Raw genomic sequence first — 22,104 nt, 5'->3', positions numbered from 1 at the left:
TCTCATTTTCTCCTCATCTCCTTTCCTCTTCCTCTTCCTCTTCCTCTCTATCCCCTCTCCTACCTCTTCCTCTCTCTCCCCTTCTCCTCATCTCCTTTCCTCTTCCTCTCTCGCTCCCCCCTATCCTCCTCTCCTTTCCTTTCCTCTTACTCTCTCCCCCTCTCCCCCTCTCATCTCCTTTCCTCTTCCTCTTCCTCTCTATCCCCTCTCCTTTCCTCTTCCTCTCTCTCCCTTCTCATTTTCTCCTCATCTCCTTTCCTCTTCCTCTCTCTCCCTCTCTTTCTCCTTTCCTCTTCCTCTCTCTCCCCTCTCATTTTCTCCTCACCTCCTTTCCTCTTCCTCTCTATCCCCTCTCCTTTCCTCTTCCTCTCTCTCCCCCTATCCTCCTCTCCTTTCCTCTTCCTCTTCCTCTCTATCCCCTCTCCTTTCCTCTTTCCTCTCTCCCCCTATCCTCCTCTCCTTTCCTTTCCTCTTACTCTCTCCCCCTCTCCCTCATGTGGCTCTCTCCTCCTTCCTCTGCCCCTCCTTCCTTTACTGTCTGCCTTTCTCCTCCTCTCCTTTCCTCTTCCTCTCTCTCGCCCCCTATCCTCCTCTCCTTTCCTTTCCTCTTCCTCTCTCCTCCTCTCATCTCTCTTCCTCTTTCCTCTCTATCCCCTCTCCTTTCCTCATCCTCTCTCTCTCCCCCTATCCTCCTCTCCTTTCCTTTCCTCTTACTCTCTTCCCCCTCTCCCACTCTCATCTCCTTTCCTCTTCCTCTTCCTCTCTATCCCCTCTCCTTTCCTCTTCCCCTCTCTCCATTCTCCTCCTCTCCATTACCTCTCTCTCTCTCCCCCTCTCCCCCTCTTTTCCTCTTCCTCTCTATCCCCTCTCCTTTCCTCTCCCTCGCTCTCCCCATCTCCTCCTCTCCTTCCTCTTCCTCTCTCTCTCCCCCCTATCCTCCTCTCCTTTCCATTCCTCTTCCTCTCTCTCCCCCTCTCCCTCCCCTCCCCTCCACCTCTTACTCTTCCTCTTCCTCTCTATCCCCTCTCCTTCCTCTTCCTCTCTCTCCCCTTCTCCTCCTCTCCTTTCCTCTTCCTCTCTCTCTCCCCTATCCTCCTCTCCTTTCCATTCCTCTTCCTCTCTCTCCCCCTCTCATCTCCTTTCCTCTTCCTCTTCCTCTGTATCCCCTCTCCTTTCCTCTTCCTCTCTCTCCCCTTTCCTCCTCTCCTTTCCTCTTCCTCTCTCTCTCCCCCTATCCTCCTTTCCTCCTTCCTTCTCTCTCCCCCTATCCTCCTCTCCTTTCCTCTTCCTCTCTCTCTCCCCTATCCTCCTCTCCTTTCCATTCCTCTTCCTCTCTCTCTCCCTCTCTTCTCCTTTCCTTTCCTCTTCCTCTCTATCCCCTCTCCTTACCTCTTCCTCTCTCTCCCCTTCTCCTCCTCTCCTTTCCTCTTCCTCTCTCTCTCCCCCTATCCTCCTCTCCTTTCCTCTTCCTCTCTCTCTCCCCCTATCCTCCTCTCCTTTCCATTCCTCTTCCTCTCTCTCTCCCTCTCTTCTCCTTTCCTTTCCTCTTCCTCTCTATCCCCTCTCATTTCCTCTTCCTCTCTCTCCCCCTCTCATTTTCTCCTCATCTCCTTTCCTCTTCCTCTTCCTCTTCCTCTCTATCCCCTCTCCTTTCCATTCCTCTTCCTCTCTCTCCCCCTCTCATCTCCGTTCCTCTTCCTCTCTATCCCTCTCCTTTCCTCTTCCTCTCTCTCCCCTTCTCCTCCTCTCCTTTCCTCTTCCTCTCTCTCTCCCCCTATCCTCATCGCCTTTCCATTCATCTTCTTCTCTCTCCCCCTCTCATCTCCTTTCCTCTTCCTCTCTTTCCCCCTCTCCTCTCGTCCTCTGCTCCTTTCCCTCTCCTCTCGTTTCCGCTTCCTCTCCTCCCTCTCCACCTCTACTCCTATCCTTTATTCTTCCTCTCCTTCTCCTCTCGCCCTCTACACCTTTCCTCCTCTCCTCTCCTCCTCCTCTCTGTATCTACCTGTACCGGGGAATGAACCCAGCTGTCACATATTTCTGCCCTCTGTAACCACACATGCCAATTAACATTGATCTGGGATTTATGTGAGATTAAGGCAGATGAAGGTTTTATAAATGTAGATAAGAAGTGTCTTTAAATACTGCTGAGAGAAGGAGTGAGTGAAATTGCTTAGTGTGACTCTTTCTTCTTTAATCTCTCCCTCGCTCTCTGTTTCTTACTCTGTCATTCTATCTCTCTTTCTCTCACCCTCTCTCTCATACTCTCTTTCTCTCACCCTCTCTCTCATACTCTCTTTCACCCCCTCTCTCTCTCTCTATCTCTCTTTCTCTCACCCTCTCTCTCATACTCTCTCTCACCCCCTCTCTCTATCTCTATCTCTCTTTCTCTCACCCTCTCTCTCATACTCTCTTTCTCTCACCCTCTCTCTTACTCTCTCTCTCACCCCCCCTCTCTCTCTCGCTCTCTCTCTCTCTCTCTCTTTCCCTCTCTCTCTTTCTCTCACCCTCTCTCTCTCTATCTATCTCTCTCTATCTCTCTCTCTTTCCCTCACCCTCTTTCTCTCACCCTCTCTCTCTCTCTCTCTCTCTGTCTCTTTCGCTTACACTCTCTCTCTCTCTCTCTCTCTCTCTCTCTCTCTCTCAGGCCCAGTTGATCTGAATCTGATGTTGAAATGTGCCCCCTGTCTGGCCGGCCCCTGTCTGAACAATGGCACATGTGCCAGCGATGTGTCTGGCTCCTACCATTGCACCTGTCCCTTTGGCTACAAAGTGAGTGGATTTAAACACACACACACACACACACACACACAACCACAGCCCCACTTAAACGGCTCCACATGTTAGCGGTTTGTCATCGTATGCATAGCCCCAGTGTATTAGCCTCTCCTGTTCTCTTACATGCATCTTACTTTGATATCTCAACCAATGTGGAAATGATTACAACAGTTAGTTTGGCTGTAAGTATTGAATGGGGATTGAAAAGGTTTACAATAAAGTGCTCTCAGAGAGTGGACATAGAGTGTATGTGTGTCTGCATGTGTGTGTGTCTGCATGTGTGTGTGTCTGCATGTGTGTGTCTGCGTGTGTGTGTCTGCGTGTGTGTGTGCCTGCATGTGTGTGTGCCTGCATGTGTGTGTGTCTGCATGTGTGTGTGTCTGCATGTGTGTGTCTGCGTGTGTGTGTCTGCATGTGTGTGTGCCTGCATGTGTGTGTGCCTGCATGTGTGTGTGTCTGCATGTGTGTGTGTCTGCATGTGTGTGTGTCTGCATGTGTGTGTGTCTGCATGTGTGTGTGCCTGCGTGTGTGTGTGCCTGCATGTGTGTGTGTCTGCATGTGTAGGTTTTGTCCCCTCCCCCACTGTGTTGTGTGCTGCTGCTGTGGCCTCGTGAGCCTGTTGTTTGGATGTGGGATTCCTGTCAGTATCCTGCTCCACAGACGCAGATAACAGCTTAACCTCCTGCCTGCTTCAGGGACAAAGCCCATGGCCTCTTTTTAAATCAAATCTTTGCTCCCAAGGTCAATTTGTGTGTCAGTGTTGGTCCCGGTGTCTCTGGGTATGCACCTCTCTTTGGGTCTTTGCGATTATTCCTGCCTATTCAGAGGTGTGTGTACGTGCATGTGTGCTTTTCTCCGTTGTCCTCTGCTGGGCTTAAATGTAATTGAAATGTGGAGAATGAATTGTGGATCGAGAGAGAGGGAAACAGAGTGAAAACAAGAAACAAGCGTCCGTGTTTTGTCTGTGATCAGAGGAAGTGGGTATTAAGGGTCATTAGGGTCATGATTCTTGAATGCTGCCATACTGTACAAGGCATTCCTGGTCCATCACCAAACATTTCTGTAAAAACCCAACGATAAAGCCTTGCATACTATATTTTGTTGTTGTTTTGTGCTGAAGGCAAAGTGTTCTCATTTTGAACCATTTCATGTGTCTGAAGGTAGAACTCCGCCTCCCCGGCAGGCCCATAGAGCAAATACGGGACACCTATAGGCCTACCGCTGGCCAATCAGATAGCTCAGATCACCGTGTCTGCACAGTCTGTGGTTTCCTTGAGCCATAGACTGTGAAAAGAACCCTAGAACGCGGTTGATACTGTGTGATGTTTAAAACCATGATTAGAAAGAGACTCGGCGAATACAGCAAAGAGCTGCTGTTTTTATGAGTAAGTTCATGTTTAAGTTGTTATTCAGCATTGTCAACACTTTGTTCAACACTTTTATAAACCATCAAATGCACGTTCACCCTACTTCCACTCACCCTACAACCAGCACTGCAGCTGTAGTGAATGAGTATTGCAAAGTGTTCCAATAAGCTTCCATTGTTATTATTAGCTGAATGTATTTTTTAATAGAGGAATATTTCACTTTTTCTGGTCATGGTAGTAACAACATGAATTGGTGCATGAGGCAGAAATAATGCAGTGTGACTTGAGTTTTGCCATCAGCTGGAAGACTGTCTCCCCTTTTCTCAGCGGAGGGAGGGAGAGCGGAGGGAGGGAGAGCGGAGGGAGGGAGAGCGGAGGGAGGGAGAGCGGAGGGAGGGAGAGCGGAGGGAGGGAGAGCGGAGGGACGGTGAGCGGAGGGAGGGAGAGCGGAGGGAGGGAGAGCGGAGGGAGGGAGAGCGGAGGGAGGGAGAGCGGAGGGACGGTGAGCGGAGGGCTGGAGAGCGGAGGGAGGGAGAGCGGAGGGAGGGAGAGCGGAGGGAGGGTGAGCGGAGGGAGGGAGAGCGGAGGGAGGGAGAGCGGAGGGACGGTGAGCGGAGGGAGGGAGAGCGGAGTGAGGGAGAGCGGAGGGAGTGAGAGCGGAGGGAGGGTGAGCGGAGGGAGGGAGAGCGGAGGGAGGGAGAGCGGAGGGAGTGAGAGCGGAGGGAGGGTGAGCGGAGGGAGGGAGAGCGGAGGGAGGGAGAGCGGAGGGACGGTGAGTGGAGGGAGGGAGAGCGGAGGGAGGGAGAGCGGAGGGAGGGAGAGCGGAGGGACGGTGAGTCGGGGTAGAGGCAGCCTCACCACTGCTCCACCCTCCCCTCAGATTGACCATCAGATGCAGGCCATCCCAAAAAATATCAAGCTCACTCAGCTGTCCCTCACAAGTAATACAATAAATGATATATTACCAGTGTGATCATGTACCTACATTGTTTAAATATAATTCCTAATTGGTCTGAGCAAAATAACATTGGCAGGGCAATTCAAGCATAGCCAATATGTAAGTGATAAATGCAGACATTCTGTACATTACCTTGGAAATAATGGACTGGTCTATAACCAGTACAGTGCCTTGCGAAAGTATTCGGCCCCCTTGAACTTTGCGACCTTTTGCCACATTTCAGGCTTCAAACATAAAGATATAAAACTGTATTTTTTGTGAAGAATCAACAACAAGTGGAACACAATCATGAAGTGGAACGACATTTATTGTATATTTCAAACTTTTTTAACAAATCAAAAACTGAAAAATTGGGCGTGCAAAATTATTCAGCCCCCTTAAGTTAATACTTTGTAGCGCCACCTTTTGCTGCGATTACAGCTGTAAGTCGCTTGGGGTATGTCTCTATCAGTTTTGCACATCGAGAGACTGACATTTTTTCCCATTCCTCCTTGCAAAACAGCTCGAGCTCAGTGAGGTTGGATGGAGAGCATTTGTGAACAGCAGTTTTCAGTTCTTTCCACAGATTCTCGATTGGATTCAGGTCTGGACTTTGACTTGGCCATTCTAACACCTGGATATGTTTATTTTTGAACCATTCCATTGTAGATTTTGCTTTATGTTTTGGATCATTGTCTTGTTGGAAGACAAATCTCCGTCCCAGTCTCAGGTCTTTTGCAGACTCCATCAGGTTTTCTTCCAGAATGGTCCTGTATTTGGCTCCATCCATCTTCCCATCAATTTTAACCATCTTCCCTGTCCCTGCTGAAGAAAAGCAGGCCCAAACCATGATGCTGCCACCACCATGTTTGACAGTGGGCATGGTGTGTTCAGCTGTGTTGCTTTTACGCCAAACATAACGTTTTGCATTGTTGCCAAAAAGTTCAATTTTGGTTTCATCTGACCAGAGCACCTTCTTCCACATGTTTGGTGTCTCTCCCAGGTGGCTTGTGGCAAACTTTAAACGACACTTTTTATGGATATCTTTAAGAAATGGCTTTCTTCTTGCCACTCTTCCATAAAGGCCAGATTTGTGCAATATACGACTGATTGTTGTCCTATGGACAGAGTCTCCCACCTCAGCTGTAGATCTCTGCAGTTCATCCAGAGTGATCATGGGCCTCTTGGCTGCATCTCTGATCAGTCTTCTCTTTGTATGAGCTGAAAGTTTAGAGGGACGGCCAGGTCTTGGTAGATTTGCAGTGGTCTGATACTCCTTCCATTTCAATATTATCGCTTGCACAGTGCTCCTTGGGATGTTTAAAGCTTGAGAAATCATTTTGTATCCAAATCTGTCTTTAAACTTCTTCACAACAGTATCTCGGACCTGCCTGGTGTGTTCCTTGTGCTTCATGATGCTCTCTGCGCTTTTAACGGACCTCTGAGACTATCACAGTGCAGGTGCATTTATACGGAGACTTGATTACACACAGGTGGATTCTATTTATCATCATTAGTCATTTAGGTCAACATTGGATCATTCAGAGATCCTCACTGAACTTCTGGAGAGAGTTTGCTGCACTGAAAGTAAAGGGGCTGAATAATTTTGCACGCCCAATTTTTCAGTTTTTGATTTGTTAAAAAAGTTTGAAATATCCAATAAATGTCGTTCCACTTCATGATTGTGTCCCACTTGTTGTTGATTCTTCACAAAAAAATACAGTTTTATATCTTTATGTTTGAATCCTGAAATGTGGCAAAAGGTTGCAAAGTTCAAGGGGGCCGAATACTTTCGCAAGGCACTGTATATGCAGTGGTAATGTATTGGGCCTATAGCCTACTGCATAAACCTCATTGCTACAGAACTGTGTTTAATTGGTTAATGTTGCATAGGCTTACGCTTTTAAGCCATGTTTTAAAAAATCTGAGCGGCAGATCTCAGCTTGAATATTGACTCAGAAAGTGATCTTGATCTTGAATCAGAAAAGGTTGGTGACCACTGCTCTACTCCATCGTGATAGACAGACACAGTCTCACACCTCTCCCTCTCTCTCGATTTCAATTTTAATTTAAGGCCTTTATTGGCATGGGAAACATATGTTTACATTGCTAAAGCAAGTGAACTAGGTAATAAACAAAGTCAAATTAACAATAAAAACTGACAGTAAACATTACACTCACAGAAGTTCCAAAATAATATAGACATTATGTGCAAATTATGTGCAAATAGTACAAAAGGGAAAATAAATAAACAAAAATATTGATTGTATTTACAATGGTGTTTGTTCTTCACTGGTTGCCCCTTTCTTGTGGCAACAAGTCACAAATCTTACTGCTGTGATTACACACTCTGGTATTTCACCCAGTAGATATGGGAGTTTATCAAAATTGTATTTGTTTTTGAATTCTTTGTGGATCTGTGTAATCTGAGGGAAATATGTGTCTCTAATATGGTCATACATTTGGCAGGAGGTTAGGAAGTGCAGCTCAGTTTCCACCTCATTTTGTGGGCAGTGTGCACATAGCCTGTCTTCTCTTGAGAGCCATGTCTGTCTACGGCGGCCTTTCTCAATTACAGGATTCCAGTTTGCTAATTTTTTTTGATAATTCTTTCCAATGTGTCAAGTAATTATATTTTAGTTTTCTCGATATTTGGTTTTGTCTAATTGTGTTGCTGTCCTGGGGCTCTGTGGGGTCTGTTTGTGAGCAGAGCCCCAGGACCAGCTTGCTTAGGGACTCTTCTCCAGGTTCATCTCTCTGTAGGTGATGGCTTTGTTATGGAAGGTATGGGAATGGCTTCCTTTTAGGTAGTTGTAGATTTGAACAGCTCTTTTCTGGATTTTGATCATTAGCAGGTATCAGCCTAATTCTGCTCTGCATGCATTATTTTGTATTTTACCTTGTACACAGAGGATATTTTTGTAGAATTCTGCATGCAGAGTCTCAATTTGGTGTTTGTCCCATTTTGTGAAATCTTGGTTGGTGAGCGGACCCCAGACCTCACAACCATAAAGGGCAATGGGTTCTATAACTGATTCAAGTATTTTTAGCCAGGTCCTAATTGGTATGTCAAGTTTTATGTTCCTTTTGATGGCATAGAAGGCCCTTGCCTTGTCTCTCAGGTCGTTCACAGCTTTGTGGAAGTTACCTGTGGCGTTGATGCTTAGGCCGAGATATGTATAGATGTTTGTGTGCTCTAGGGCAACAGTATCTAGATGGAATTTGTTTTTGTGGTCCTGGCAATTGGACCTTTTTTGGAACACCATTATTTTAGTCTTACTGAGATTTACTGTCAGGGCCCAGGTCTGACATAATCTGTCCAGAAGATCTAGGTTATGCTGTATGCCCTCCTTGGTTGGGGACAGAAGCACCAGATCATCAGCAAACAGTAGACATTTGACTTCATATTCTAGTAGGGTGAGGCCGGGTGCTGCCGACTCTTCTAGTGCCCTCTCCAATTCGTTGATATATATGTTGAGGAGGTTGGGCCTTAAACTGCATCCCTGTCTCACCCACGGCCCTGTGGAAAGAAATGTGTGGATTTTTTTACCATTTAAACTGCATACTTGTTGTTTGTGTACATGGATTTTATAAGGTTGTATGTTTTTCCCCCAAGACCACTTTCCATCAGTTTGTATAGCAGATACTCATGCCAAATTGAGTCGAAGGCTTTTTTTAATTCAACAAAGCATGAGAAGACTTTGCCTTTGTTTTGGTATGTTTGTTTGTCAATTAGGGTGTGCAGGGTGAATACGTGGTCTGTTGTACAGTAATTTGGTAGAAAGCCAATTTGACATTTGCTCAGTACATTCTTTTCACTAAGGAAATTAACGAGTCTGCTGTTAATGATAATGCAGAGGATTTTCCCAAGGTTGCTGTTGACGCATATCCCACGGTAGTTATTGGTGTCAAATTTGTCTCAATTTTTGTGGATTGGGGTGATCAATCCTTACTTCCAAATATTGGGAAAGATGCCAGAGCCAAGGATGATGTTGAAGAGTTTAAGTGTAGCCAATTGGAATTTGTGGTCTGTATTTTGTATAATTTCTTTGAGGATACTATCAACACCACAGGTCTTTTTGTGTTGGAGGGTATGTATGTTGTCCTCTAGTTCATTCAATGTATTTGGAGAATCCAGTGGATTCCGCTAGTCTTTAATAGTTGATTCAAAGATTTGTATTTGATCATGTATATGTTTTTATCTGTTTTCTCTTTGTTATAGGGCCAAAAAGATTGGAGAGGTGGTTTACCCATATATCTCAATTTTGGATAGATAACTCTTTGTGTTGTTTTTGTTTAGTGTTTTCCAGTATTCCCAGAAGTGGTTAGAGTCTATGGATTTTTCAATTACATAGAGCTGATTTCTGACCTGCTATTCCTTCTTTTTCCATAGTTTCTGGATTCATCATAGTGAAGGTGTAGGCTCAGGTTTTCTGGGTCTCTATGTTTTTGATTGGACAGGTTTCTCAATTTCTTTCTTAGGTTTTTGCATTCTTCATCAAACCATTTGTCATTGTTGTTCATTTCTTCGGTTTTCCGTTTGAAATATATAGATTTGATAGGGAAGCTGAGAGGTCAAATATACTGTTTAGGTTTTCTACTGCCAAGTTTACACAGTAAACACAGTGTTTACACAGTTTACACCTTTCACTATTACAGTGGAACATTTTGTCCTGGAAGTTGTCTGAAAGGGATTGATTTGTTGTTTCCTAATTGTTTTTTGGTAGGTTTCCACACTACTTTCCTTCCAGCTATAGCATTTCTTAATATGGGTGTGAGGTTCTTGTCTAGTTCTGACATTTAGGTTGCCACAGACTAGTACATGTCCCTGGGCTTGGAAATTATTGATTTTCCCCTCCAGGATGTAGAAGCTGTCTTCATTAACATATGGGGATTATAGTGGGGGGATATAGGTAGCACACAGAGGATATTTCTCTCTGCTGAGATAATTTATTTTTTAATTTGTAGCCAAATGTAAAATGTTCCTGTTTTGATTTATTTAATTATTTATTTATTTAGTAAGGTCTGCTAGCATACCCCCTGAGTCTCTTCTTTGTTTCACACCCCTCTCTCTCTTCCCCTCCCTCCCTCCTCCCTTCCTCCCTTCCAGGGACAGAACTGTGAGATATCCATCAACGCCTGCATCAGTTTCCCCTGTGCCAATGGAGGGACCTGCCACGTGATCCCAGGCCAAGAGGACCAGTTCAGGTACCCACTACCCACTACTCTCTCCACACACCTCACAGAGAGGCCGTCTGAAATGGCACACTATTCCCTATATAGTGGGGCAGACAGAGGAGTAATATGCAGGCAGCAGTGTTGTTCCAGTGTGTGAGTGACTCTGTGAGAACCCATGGTCCATGCTGGTGTTGTTCCTCATCAGGCTTGGGGCCAGACCACTGCCACACTCTCCTCTCTTTCATTGTTCACTGTTCGGCCTTTAAACACCAATCAACCAACCCTAGCTGTCTGTCTCATCAATGATCCACATGTGGGATCTCTCCTCAGCCTTTTGATATAGCAGATTAAGGCCTTACAGCATGACCTCACTACAAAGCCTGTATCTGTTCTAGCTATGCACCGACACAAAGGTTCATCTCCTTGAGTCACTATGATGTCACTCTTTCCAGGGGTCGCAACCTTGATGCCTCTTACAGGAGCTTTGTATATCCCCTCTCTACTTACAGACCCCAGTCAGTCCCTCTGGAGAACTGCTAAAGGACATCACAATCGCTCATCTCCTCAGGGTCATATTGAATCAGAAGCCGCTGGCCTTCAAAGAACAACAGGCGTTTGATAAAGCTACTCGTCTCACTAGTGACGCTTATCTCTCCTTGCTCTGCTGAGAGCCTGCCCACCACACCGCACCCATGATGCCAACAATGTGCCACCCCTCCCGCACAGCACAGCCAGGCCAGCTAGGGAAGGCAGGCATAACAGACAAGAGAGAGAGTGACAGAGCTAGTGTGATGCCAGAGTTAAGCGGTCTACCGATTCCACACGACATTTAGTTATTAAAGCTTGATGAATGCTCTTCCACATAGGATCTTACAGGGACACACGTCTAATTGGAGTTATTGAATTCACAGACAGACCTGATTACATTACATTTCAAATGTCACTGGAGTTCTACCCTTGTTGTTATTCAAATTGAAGTGCAGGTCTTAGGCTTTCAAAGGGCATTAGTCCTTAATAGATGGGCCAGGGCCACAGAGCAGAGGGCATCTGGAGCGTGAATTTGAAGTGAAGTGGAATGAAACCCAGTACACTTCCATGACTTTGGCAGTGTCCTAACTAACTATCTGTGACTGCTATCCTGTCTCTCTCCTCCCAAGCTGTACGTGTCCTCCTGGGTACGAGGGTCTGCAGTGTGAGGTGAATCCTGACGATTGTGAGGACAATGACTGTGAGAACAACTCTACCTGTGTGGACAGCATAAACAACTATACCTGCTTCTGCCCCCCAAACTTCATAGGTATGATACACATTTTATCAAAATGTTAGTGTAATACACTTATTATGCTACTGTAATAAGCTTCTTATCCTACTGTAATACAGTTCTTATCCTACTGTAACACACTTCTTATGTTAGTGTAATACACTTACTATGCTACTTTAATAAGCTTCTTATCCTACTGTAATACACTTCTTATCCTACTGTAATACACTTCTTATGTTAGTGTAGTACACTTCTTGTGTTACTGTAATACACTTCTTATGTTGCTGTAATACACTTCTTATGTTAGTGTAATACACTTCTTATGTTAGTGTAATACACTTCTTATGATAGTGTAATACACTTCTTATCCTACTGTAATACACTTCTTATGTTGCTGTAATACACTTCTTATGTTAGTGTAATACACTTCTCATGTTAGTTTAATACACTTCGTATCCTACTGTAATATACTTATTATCCTACTGTAATAAACGTATTATGCTACTGTAATAAACTTCCTATCCTACTGTAATATACTTCTTATCCTACTGTAATACACTTCTTATGTTAGTATAATACACTTATTATGCTACTGTAATACGCTTCTTATCCTACTGTAATACACTTCTTATTCTACTGTAATACACTTCTTATGTTAGTGTAATACATTTATTATGCTACTGTAATAAACTTATTTTCCTACTGTAATACACTTCTTATCCAACTGTAATACACTTCTTATGTTAGTGTGGTACACTTCTTGTGTTACTGTAATACACTTCTTATGTTAGTGTAATACACTTCTTATGTTAGTGTAATACACTTCTCATGTTAGTAGTATCTTGACCATGTTCTGTTATAATCTCCACCCGGCACAGCCAGAAGAGGACTGGCCACCCCACATAGCCTGGTTCCTCTCTAGGTTTCTTCCTAGGTTTTGGCCTTTCTAGGGAGTTTTTCCTAGCCACCGTGCTTCTACACCTGCATTGCTTGCTGTTTGGGGTTTTAGGCTGGGTTTCTGTACAGCACTTTGAGATATCAGCTGATGTACGAAGGGCTATATCAATAAATTTGATTTGATTTGAGTATAATACACTTCGTATCCTACTGTAATACACTTATTATTCTACTGTAATACACTTATTATCCTACTGTAATAAACTTCTTATCCTACTGTAATACACTTCTTATGCTACTGTAATAAACTTCTTATCCTACTGTAATACACTTCTTATCCTACTGTAATACACTTCTTATGTTAGTGTAATACACTTCTTATGTTACTGTAATACACTTCTTATGTTGCTGTAATACACTTCTTATGTTAGTGTAATACACTTCTTATGTTAGTGTAATACACTTCTTATGTTAGTGTAATACACTTCTCATGTTAGTATAATACACTTCGTATCCTACTGTAATACACTTATTATCCTACTGTAATAAACTTCTTATCATACTGTAATACACTTCTTATCCTACTGTATTACACTTCTTATGCTACTGTAATAAACTTCTTATCCTACTGTATTACACTTCTTATGCTACTGTAATACACTTCTTATCCTACTGTAATACACTTCTTATCCTACTGTAATACTCTTCTTATGTTAGTGTAATACACTTCTTATGTTAGTGTAATACACTTCTTATGTTGCTGTAATACACTTCTTATGTTAGTGTAATACACTTCTTATGTTAGTGTAATACACTTCTTATGATAGTTTAATACACTTATTTTCCTACTGTAATACACTTCTTATGTTAGTGTAATACACTTCTCATGTTAGTTTAATACACTTCGTATCCTACTGTAATACACTTATTATCCTACTGTAATAAACGTATTATGCTACTGTAATAAACTTCTTATCCTACTGTAATATACTTCTTATCCTACTGTAATACACTTCTTATGTTAGTGTAAAACACTTATTATGCTACTGTTATACGCTTCTTATCCTACTGTAACACACTTCTTATTCTACTGTAATACACTTCTTATGTTAGTGTAATACATTTATTATGCTACTGTAATAAACTTATTTTCCTACTGTAATACACTTCTTATCCAACTGTAATACACTTCTTATGTTAGTGTGGTACACTTCTTGTGTTACTGTAATACACTTCTTATCCAACTGTAATACACTTCTTATGTTAGTGTGGTACACTTCTTTTGTTACTGTAATACACTTCTTATGTTGCTGTAATACACTTCTTATGTTAGTGTAATACACTTCTTATGTTAGTGTAATACACTTCTTATGTTAGTGTAATACACTTCTCATGTTAGTATAATACACTTCGTATCCTACTGTAATACAGTTATTATCCTACTGTAATAAACTTCTTATCATACTGTAATACACTTCTTATCCTACTGTATTACACTTCTTATGCTACTGTAATAAACTTCTTATCCTACTGTAATACACTTCTTATGTTAGTGTAATACACTTCTTATGTTAGTGTAATACACTTCTTATGTTAGTGTAATACACTTCTTATGTTGCTGTAATACACTTATGTTAGTGTAATACACTTCTTATGTTGCTGTAATACACTTATGTTAGTGTAATACACTTCTGTTAGTGTAATACACTTCTTATGTTAGTGTAATACACTTCTTATGATAGTTTAATACACGTCTTATCCTGCTGTAATACACTTCTTATGTTGCCGTAATACACTTATGTTAGTGTAATACACTTCTTATGTTGCTGTAATACACTTCTTATGTTACTGTAATACACTTCTTACTCTACTGTAATACACTTCTTATCCTACTGTAATACACGTCTTATCCTACTGTAATAAACTTCTCATACTACTGTAATACACTTCCTCGCCTACTGTAATACATTTCTTATCCTACTGTAATACACTTCTTATCCTACTGTAATACGCTTCTTAACCTACTGTAATACACTTCTTATGCTACTATAAAAAAACTTCCTATCCTACTCTAATACACTTCTTATCCTACTGTAATATACTTCTTATCCTACTGTAATACACTTATGCTACTGTAATACACTTCTTATGCTACTGTAATATACTACTTATGTTACTGTAAGCCACTACTTATGCTACTGTAATATACCACTTATGCTACTGTAATACACTTCTTATGCTACTGTACACTATTTATTTTACTCTAATACACTTCTTATGCTACTGTAATAAACTACTTATGGTACTGTAATACATTTATGCTACTTTAATACACTTCCTATGTTACTGTAATACACTATTTATGTTACTGTAATACACTTCTTATGCTTGTCGTGCCTTTGGCTATGCCGGATTAAGTGATATGACATGGTATTCTATAAAATAATTTCTCTGTAATGAATATTACTTGATTAAGCTAATCAGGTAAATAATTAACTAGAAAGTCGGGGCACCACAAAATAATATTTATAGAGCTGTTATCTTCCGAATAAACTCTTAAAGACTCTTACATTGAAACAGAATGAATCATACATTGATTACAAATTATGTCATAAAGGAAAACGTCCCTGGTGGACGGAGCAGATATGACGGCTGGTTACACAGAGAAAGGGGGTTGGGTTTTGAATGAAAGAGCGGGAAGACTGAGTAACAAAGGGAGAAGCTATGCTATCGTAAATACAGTATCTTATGCATTCTAAATTTACTCTGAGCTGCGCTTCTGTAGCTTGGTCATAGATAGTAGGCCGGGTTGCCCAACAGGGATCTCTTGTCCTTTGAAAAATGTCTCTGGTGGTAAACTGGATACTTGGTAGTACCGTCGTCATGTGGTAGACAGATACTCTGTCCGTCCTCTCCTAGCCCACGTCTACAGTTGCTGCGCTAATGCAATGGCTAGGAGGTATCACTTCTTTAGTGAATAAGGGTTCAAAGTTCATACCAAGTTGCCATGCTATATGCTCATGCTATATTCTGGCTGGTATAGTCGAAATTCATCCTTCCGGGGTGTAGGTCGTCACCTTCACATTGAAATTTGATGCTAAATTCGTTAGGTTCTCTAAGGTTGGCTTAGTTCTGTAGGTGGTATTTGTCCTTTCAACGTAGGGACCTCAAGTCCACAAGTCCTTGGAATAGAAAGTTACATTTTCGTCAAGGGGCTTATATAGGATTGGGAGAGAGGGCCGTGTTTCGGAGTTTATAACCCATGTCTGTTTACTTGGGTGTTGCCTCTGAGTGAGCAGAGTTTCTCTATGATAAACTGTTCTCTCATTTAAGAAGCTAAAACTTACATTCAATCTTTTCACAAATAGTTTCATATTTAAACATTTAAATTGCACAACAATTCCATGTGAATCTGATAACTAGAACGTGTCGACTTTCCAAGATACAGTTTATGTCGTCCGATCATCAGTAATCATGTCTCAGACGCCAACCGAACTGACATCATATTAATTTAGTACCAACACATATTTTCAACTGGTTGGATTACCGAAATTTGGTTCCTTTTCCCACCTTATGATGTTCCCAGAATCTCTATGTTAACAAAGGGCTTTTTCAAGAGTCAACTCTATAGAGTAGAGAGAGAGAAACGGGGGGGGGGGGGGGTCATAAACCTCCCCCATCAAGCCAACATCATGACATGCTACTGTAATACACTTCTTATGTTACTGTAATATACTTCTTATGTTACTGTAATACACTTCTTATGTTACTGTAATACACTTCTTATGTTACTGTTATACACTTCTTATGTTACTGTAATATACTTCTTATGTTGCTGTAATACACTTCTTATGTTAATGTAATACACTTCTTATGTTAGTGTAATACACGTCTTATGTTAGTGTAATACACTTCTTATGTTAGTGTAATACACTTCTTATGTTGCTGTAATACACTTCTTATGTTACTGTTATACACTTCTTATGTTACTGTAATATACTTCTTATGTTGCTGTAATACACTTATGTTAGTGTAATACACTTCTTATGTTACTGTAATACACTTCTTATGTTAGTGTAATACACTTCTTATGTTGCTGTAATACACTTCTTATGTTAGTGTAATACACTTCTTAACCTACTGTAATACACTTCTTATGTTGCTGTAATACACTTCTTAACCTACTGTAATACACTTCTTAACCTACTGTAATACACTTCTTATGTTGCTGTAATACACTTCTTAACCTACTGTAATACACTTCTTAACCTACTGTAATACACTTCTTATGTTGCTGTAATACACTTAACCTACTGTAATACACCTATTATGTTACTGTAATACACTTCTTAACCTACTGTAATACACTTATTATCAACTAATGCTGTTATATTGCCCACCCTAAAAAAGTATGCAACCACATAAAGATAAAGGTTAGCTTCAACATAGACAAAATCCTAAACTCTAAAACTGCACCTAAACAAACCCCCCAAAAATGTTTTTTCTGCTAGTCTAAAATGGACAGCAGCAGTTGCGGGCATCTCCTCAGTTAGGCATCATGGGCAGTCGCCGCCATCACCTGCCCGTCACAAGGAAGGGAGGGTGCTGATCTGAGCAGCTGTTCCACGCACACCAACCCTGTCATTACCACCGCATGCCTTGTAGGCCTGGCCCCCCAGTGTGGGCATGTGGGCCCCTGGGCCAGCGGCTTGCAGCTCACGTGTTCTTGTGAAGAAGCGGTCACAGGCCGGCTCCAGGGGAAGTCCACAGGCTAACCCAGCAATTAGACGTCTGTGTGCTCCAGAGACAAATCTAAGACTGTGACTACATGGTGTAGACTAGAGAGCCTGTGGACATGGACCATTGGACTAGAGAGAGAAAGCATCTTGCTGGCCTGTGGACCAGGACCATTAGACTAGAGAGAGAAAGCATCTTGCTGGCCTGTGGACCAGGACCATTAGACTAGAGAGAAAAAGCATCTTGCTGGCCTGTGGACCAGGACCATTAGACTAGAGAGAGAAAGCATCTTGCTGGCCTGTAGACCAGGAACATTAGACTAGAGAGAGAAAATATCTTGCTGGCCTGTGGACCAGGACCATTAGACTAGAGAGAGAAAGCATCTTGCTGGCCTGTGGACCAGGACCATTAGACTAGAGAGAGAAAGCATCTTGCTGGCCTGTAGACCAGGAACATTAGACTAGAGAGAGAAAGCATCTTGCTGGCCTGTAGACCAGGAACATTAGACTAGAGAGAGAAAGCATCTTGCTGGCCTGTAGACCAGGAACATTAGACTAGAGAGAGAAAGCATCTTGCTGGCCTGTGGACCATGACCATTAGACCCTGGGAACATTATGTTAAGGAGGGAGGGAGGAGGATGAGGGAGATGATGGGGAATTCGATAGGTGGCTTTCCAATTGGCCGGTTGGTTGACCCTCTACTGTGTGAGATGACCAGCCTCTCTTCTCCTCTGCTGCAGCCAATACGAGCTATCTTGACCTCTGTTCTCTCAGCTCTCTGAGTGACAGGGCAGAACTGCTCTCAGTGTGTGGACATTGTGTGTGTGTGTGTGTGTGTGTGTGTGTGTGTGTGTGTGTGTGTGTGTGTGTGTGTGTGTGTGTGTGTGTGTGTGTGTGTGTGTGTGTGTTACATGTGGTGCCTCTATCTGGGTTAAGTGGTCTGGACCCTCCTGGTTATCAGGACCATGAGACATCTATAAACCTTCCTCTCTCTCTTTCTTCCTTTACAAGCTGACAGATCTGACATCAGTCTCTTTCTTCCTTTACAAGCTGACCGATCTGACATCAGTCTCTTTCTTCCTTTACAAGCTGACCGATCTGACATCAGTCTCTTTCTTCCTTTACAAGCTGACAGATCTGACATCAGTCTCTTTCTTCCTTTACAAGCTGACCGATCTGACATGGGAAAAGGTCAGTCTCTTTCTTCCTTTACAAGCTTTCAGATCTGACATGGGAAAAGGTCAGTCTCTTTCTTCCTTTACAAGCTGACAGATCTGACATGGGAAAAGGTCAGTCTCTTTCTTCCTATACAAGCTGACAGATCTGACATCAGTCTCTTTCTTCCTATACAAGCTGACAGATCTGACATCAGTCTCTTTCTTCCTTTACAAGCTGACCGATCTGACATCAGTCTCTTTCTTCCTATACAAGCTGACAGATCTGACATGGGAAAAGGTCAGTCTCTTTCTTCCTTTACAAGCTGACAGATCTGACATCAGTCTCTTTCTTCCTATACAAGCTGACCGATCTGACATGGGAAAAGGTCAGGCTCTTTCTTCCTTTACAAGCTGACCGATCTGACATCAGTCTCTTTCTTCCTTTACAAGCTGACCGATCTGACATCAGTCTCTTTCTTCCTATACAAGCTGACCGATCTGACATGGGAAAAGGTCAGTCTCTTTCTTCCTATACAAGCTGACCGATCTGACATCAGTCTCTTTCTTCGTATACAAGCTGACCGATCTGACATGGGAAAAGGTCAGTCTCTTTCTTCCTTTACAAGCTGACAGATCTGACATCAGTCTCTTTCTTCCTATACAAGCTGACAGATCTGACATGGGAAAAGGTCAGTCTCTTTCTTCCTTTACAAGCTGACAGATCTGACATCAGTCTCTTTCTTCCTATACAAGCTGACCGATCTGACATGGGAAAAGGTCAGTCTCTTTCTTCCTTTACAAGCTGACAGATCTGACATCAGTCTCTTTCTTCCTATACAAGCTGACCGATCTGACATGGGAAAAGGTCAGTCTCTTTCTTCCTTTACAAGCTGACAGATCTGACATCAGTCTCTTTCTTCCTATACAAGCTGACCGATCTGACATGGGAAAAGGTCAGTCTCTTTCTTCCTTTACAAGCTGACAGATCTGACATGGGAAAAGGTCAGTCTCTTTCTTCCTATACAAGCTGACAGATCTGACGTCAGTCTCTTTCTTCCTATACAAGCTGACCGATCTGACATGGGAAAAGGTCAGTCTCTTTCTTCCTTTACAAGCTGACCGATCTGACATGGGAAAAGGTCAGTCTCTTTCTTCCTATACAAGCTGACAGATCTGACATCAGTCTCTTTCTTCCTATACAAGCTGACCGATCTGACATGGGAAAAGGTCAGTCAGTCTCTTTCTTCCTATACAAGCTGACCGATCTTACATGGGAAAAGGTCAGTCTCTTTCTTCCTTTACAAGCTGACAGATCTGACATGGGAAAAGGTCAGTCTCTTTCTTCCTTTACAAGCTGACAGATCTGACATGGGAAAAGGTCAGTCTCTTTCTTCCTTTACAAGCTGACAGATCTGACATGGGAAAAGGTCAGTCTCTTTCTTCCTATACAAGCTGACAGATCTGACATGGGAAAAGGTCAGTCTCTTTCTTCCTTTACAAGCTGACAGATCTGACATGGGAAAAGGTCAGTATCTTTCTTCCTTTACAAGCTGACAGATCTGACATGGGAAAAGGTCAGTCTCTTTCTTCCTATACAAGCTGACAGATCTGACATCTGTCTCTTTCTTCCTTTACAAGCTGACAGATCTGACATCAGTCTCTTTCTTCCTATACAAGCTGACAGATCTGACATGGGAAAAGGCCAGTCTCTTTCTTCCTTTACAAGCTGACAGATCTGACATCAGTCTCTTTCTTCCTTTACAAGCTGACAGATCTGACATGGGAAAAGGTCAGTCTCTTTCTCTCTACCCACCTTCTCTGTATTTCACCTTATGTTATTTTCCCCCTGTAAAACAGAACTACTGCTAACTAGATGGGAAATTATTTGTTTTTCATATCGAATACGATACATATTGATTCTCATTTAGCCAATGACTTTCAGGTCTTCGCACCAATCGAAACCAGAACCAGGCTTGAGCATTGAGAACGGGCAGACTCAGACATGCACCATAGAAACCCAATTGGAGTGGATTTCCTCTGTAACGCAGCGGGCTGTTGGGGATGCTGGGATATGGGCAGGCTTCTCCAAGGCTCCACCACGAGGCTGCAGGATGAGGGAGAGGCAGAGGAAACAGACCTGGCAGTAGAGGGAGGGAGGGTAAAGCAGTGGAGGAGAGGCCTGTGCTGTGAAATCCTGGCTGAGCCCCAGCCACCCCACTGTTAGAGGAGCAGATCTAGCCAAGCAGGTGGACAGAGACAGAGGGTTTATTGAACTGGCCGTGCAGTGATTTAGTGGATTCCAATGGGGCCTTGCCTGGGCAGGTAAAGCCCTGTATTCCGTGCAGATTACAGCACAATATAATACATGTGTTTCAACCCCCAACCCCCACTCTATGGGAGAGTGGAGCAGGCCGGCAGTATAAACATGACCCAACTGTTGAATGCTGAGAAAGCCAGGATGGTGCTTTAGGAAGCCATCATAACATTCAACATTACACACAATCCCAGGCTCATATATATACAATGCACTAGAATAATCGCACAATAAGGCACTAAGTCAAATCATGACAGACGTTAGCTAGTATTATGTATGTTGGAAAATGACGTTTCAGGCCATGAACTCACCATCTCTCTGTTCTCTATTATCTTGTGTGTGTGTGTGTGTGTGTGTGTGTGTGTATCTTCCCAGGGGATCTATGTGAGGAGGTAGTGGACCCCTGTATGCAAGGCTTTGACCCCTGCCAGCATGACTCCAAGTGCCTCCCCCTCATCAAAGGCTACAGGTGAGTGACATGCAGCTCTCAGATGGGGGGCGAGACTACAAAAGGTCAGAAGTCACCAGAGGCAGCCCATAGGAAGTGACCTGTCATCAGGACAACCTGGTCTGTTCTGTTCCTCCAACATGTTAATATCCTGTTATTTTATGAGGAAAACTAACTCTAGTGTACGTGACTGTGCTGTTTAAAAGCTTTTTGATGTTAGAAAGAGCAAGAGAGTGGGTTTAAGGTAGTAAAGAGAGTTCAGTCACAGAAAGAAGAACTGTTCAGCGCCAGTTGTTAAGAGTACATTTATATAGTGAGTTCAATACATGAAGTTCCCTCTCAGGAAATAAAAGTGATTGGATTTGAATAACATGTTCAGAGAGAATTGAAATTGAATTGAATTGAGAAAGAGAGAGTAGAGCGAGAGAGAGAGAAAGAAGGGTGGAGGGAGAGAAAGAGAGCGAGAGAGAGTAAAAGGGGGGGAGAGAGAGAGAGAGAGAGAGAGAGAGAGAGAGCGAAAGAGTAGCGAGACAGAGAGAGAGAGGGGGGAGAGAAAGAGAGAGTTGGGGAGAGAGAGGGAGTGAGGAGAGGGAGAGAGAGAGGGAGTGAGAGAGGGAGAGAGATTTAGAGAGAGAGAGAGAGAAGGGGAGGGGGAGAGAGAAAGAGAACGAGACTATATCCTTTGTAACATTGTACCTCTTTATTTCCTGTGTCAGGTGTGAGTGCCTGCCAGGCTATGTAGGCCAGCACTGTGAGCAGGACTACAACGACTGTCTGGAGAACAAGTGTCAGCACGGGGCCGAGTGTGTGGACGCTGTCAATGGATACACCTGTGTGTGTAAAGAGGGCTTCAGGTGAGTCCACACACAGCACAGACACACACGCGCACAGGCTGATCTTACTGCAAAGGCTGACGTAGGCTCAGTGCCGCAACAGCATCAGGCCAGCTGCAGAGCACACACACACACACACACACACACACACACACACACACACACACACACACACACACACACACACACACCAGACTGTGA

The 22,104-nt window shown here is 43.0% G+C and overlaps 1 protein-coding gene across 1 annotated transcript in view; it reads left to right on the top strand.

Annotated features, from left to right (window-relative positions):
* Positions 1–22,104, top strand: part of slit3 (slit homolog 3 (Drosophila)) — a 443,755-nt gene that overhangs the window by 383,963 nt on the left and 37,688 nt on the right. Inside the window, 5 exon segments of the mRNA XM_036969807.2 lie at positions 2,645–2,769; positions 10,190–10,287; positions 11,415–11,554; positions 20,998–21,091; positions 21,787–21,924. Coding sequence (XP_036825702.2) covers positions 2,645–2,769; positions 10,190–10,287; positions 11,415–11,554; positions 20,998–21,091; positions 21,787–21,924 — 595 coding nt within the window.

The sequence above is a fragment of the Oncorhynchus mykiss genome, chromosome 25 (assembly GCF_057628025.1).
Source record: "Oncorhynchus mykiss isolate SJ-2025 chromosome 25, ASM5762802v1, whole genome shotgun sequence".
In the NCBI taxonomy this organism is placed as follows: Eukaryota; Metazoa; Chordata; class Actinopteri; order Salmoniformes; family Salmonidae; genus Oncorhynchus; species Oncorhynchus mykiss.
This window is presented reverse-complemented; position numbering and strand designations above follow the sequence as displayed.